At 67.9% G+C, this 2,277-nt stretch overlaps 2 protein-coding genes across 2 annotated transcripts in view; both read right to left on the reverse strand.

The window, feature by feature from the left end:
* ALYREF (Aly/REF export factor) overlaps nucleotides 1-444 on the reverse strand; it is a 13,261-nt gene extending 12,817 nt beyond the window's left edge. The window contains exons 1-2 of the mRNA XM_005883667.2: nucleotides 412-444; nucleotides 261-290 (exon numbers count right to left, since the gene is read on the reverse strand). Of these exons, the coding sequence (XP_005883729.2) occupies nucleotides 261-290; nucleotides 412-444 (63 nt within the window). The remainder of the gene's footprint in view (nucleotides 1-260; nucleotides 291-411) is intronic.
* A 749-nt stretch (nucleotides 445-1,193) lies between these two features.
* Nucleotides 1,194-2,277, reverse strand: part of PCYT2 (phosphate cytidylyltransferase 2, ethanolamine) — a 5,999-nt gene continuing 4,915 nt past the window's right edge. The window contains 3 exon segments of the mRNA XM_014531254.1: nucleotides 1,194-1,802; nucleotides 1,878-1,966; nucleotides 2,122-2,215. Coding sequence (XP_014386740.1) covers nucleotides 1,694-1,802; nucleotides 1,878-1,966; nucleotides 2,122-2,215 — 292 coding nt within the window. The 3' untranslated portion in view covers nucleotides 1,194-1,693.

Below are 2,277 nucleotides of genomic sequence, written 5' to 3' on the forward strand. Positions count from 1 at the left end.
CCTGGGGGGGGCAGGTGGTCCAGCAGGCGGATTCCGGGGCGGCCCCACCCCGCCCCTGGCTGGCTGAGTTCCCTCCAGAGCGTGAGGGGAGCATGAGCTGGGGCCCGAGTCCTGGTTCCCGAGGCCCGGACCTGCCTCAGGGGTGCCCCCCCGCAGCAACTGGCCCCCTGGGCCTCAGGGAGGCGTGGGTGGAACTCAGGTTCCCATTGCACTTGGTGTCCAGGGACGGACCTCCCTCCCGGGCCCACCAGGCTCTGCACCCGGCTGGGCCCCAGGCTGGCCTGTGGCTGCTACTCAAGCCTCCAGGAGCCCACTGGCCACTCCCCCGTCTCCCTGCTCAGGGGGTCCCTGTTGCCCAAAGGCCCGAGTGTGGGGAGACCTGGCATCGTGGGGCTCTTGAAGTTGGGGTACCCAGAGGGGGTAGAGCTGCAGGGAGGGCCCCATCTTGGAGAGGGAGGGCAGTGGTGGGGCCTGCCCAACAGGGTGTGTGTGAACCGCGGTCACCTGGCTGCGGCTCCCGACGGTTCGGAGCTAGAGCCTGGCTGGTGGCTCAGCTGGTTGGAGCCGAGCTCCTGCACCAAAGGTTGCTGGCTGATCCCGGTTGGGGTGCGATGGGAGGCATCCGATTGATGTTTCTCATGTCAATGTGTTTTCTCTCTCTCCTCCCTCTTTAAAAATCAATAAAAAATACCCTCAGGTTAGGATTTGTTAAAAAATGAGAGAATACAATAGAAAGGAGAGGACAGGCCCACCTCCTGCTAGCGGGGGGGAGGGGGGTCTGCTGGCTTTGGCTCCCACGGGCCAGACGACAGGTGCACCCCCACTGAAGCTGAAGGGCCGAGCTTCTGAGGGACAGAGGCGGCTGAGGATACGCCTTCACACCCACTGCTCGCCCCGCCAGAGGTGACCAGGTCAGCGCCTGCAGCCAGGCCGCTCCCGTGGGCCAGCGGGTGGGCAGGAGACCGAGGTCCGGCCCCATCCTTCCTGCACGTGGTCCGGCGCAGCTTTGGGACTTGGCCTCTCACCGTCCTGGTGACCGACTCTGGGCCCAAGGGAACCTGTGGGCGCTCTGCTTCCCTCCTGCTCGTTCCTGCCTCCGGGGGGCCCGGATCTGGGGGCGCCCTCGCTGCCAGGCTGCCTGCTGCTGCCCTCTGTGGGCGGTGGTGGGAGCAGGGCCAACAGCTGACACAGAGCACCGCCCACCAGGTTTATTCGGTTGCACATCAGCCTGTTATGCACAAAGTCGAGGAGTCGGGGGGAGCAGGCGCGGGTCCAGGAGCCGCTCAGGACACCAGGACAGTGCAGGGTGGAGGCGCCGTGCAGAAGGCAGCCTGGCTGCACGAGGACAGGTGCGGCCCCTCGGGTCACTGTCCCTCAAGTGGACTCTCACCGAGCCGGGCGCCTCCTGGGGGTGGGATGGGGGCCCAGCAGTGCAGCAGGCGGAGGGAAGCCGGGCCTCCCCAGGCACGCAGGGCGGTGGCCCCTGCGGGGAGGTACCCTCCACAGAGCTGGCCCCCTCTGTGCAGCCTAATGGGAGGGTGCAGGGCCTGCTGTAAAGGGGCGCCGTGCAGGGAGGGGGAGGCAGGAACGCCCTCTCCAGCCCTTCCAGGACCGCCTGGTCTGGGGCTGCAGCTCTTAGAACCACGTGAGCCGCGGGGAGGCGCAGGAAGCCGGGCTCCGGGGACGTCCTCCCTCAGGCGCTGTGGCTCCCTCTCTCGGGCGGCTCCTCCTGCTGCTTCATGGCCTCCAAGAAGGCCAGCTCCTTGGCCTCCTTCTTCTGGTTCCGAGCCTCATACTCCAGCCTGGGGGCCGGAGGGGGGCGTGAGTGTGCGAGCCCAGGCTGCGGGCTCTGCTTCCCACCAGCCCTCGGGCCTCACCTGTTCTTGATGATGCGCTGGACGATGAGGTCCGTGGTGAGGTCGCTCCCGCTGTCGATCTGGCGGAAGATGCCCCGTTTCTTGGGCTCCTGAAGGTGGGGACCGGGGGGAGATGAGGGCCTCCTCTGGACCCCGGGAGGCTGCCCGCCGCCCCAGGGTGGTGGGGACGCTTGCTCCTGTGAGGCCCTGGGGGAGCAGTGGCCCCCCCGAGCCCCAGCAGCCCAGGCCCGGCCTGCATGCCCACCTGGTACGGGTCGGAGCCGTCCTTGTCAGGCATGATTTCCGTCTTCCCGTGACACACCAGGTCCACCTGCAGAGGGAGCCGGGGTCAGGGAGCCCTCCCAGGACCATCCACAGGGCCCCCTGCCCCAGGGAGGCAGCCAGAGCCACTGCCCGGCTC

This window comes from Myotis brandtii, unplaced genomic scaffold (genome assembly GCF_000412655.1).
Source record: "Myotis brandtii unplaced genomic scaffold, ASM41265v1 scaffold797, whole genome shotgun sequence".
In the NCBI taxonomy this organism is placed as follows: Eukaryota; Metazoa; Chordata; class Mammalia; order Chiroptera; family Vespertilionidae; genus Myotis; species Myotis brandtii.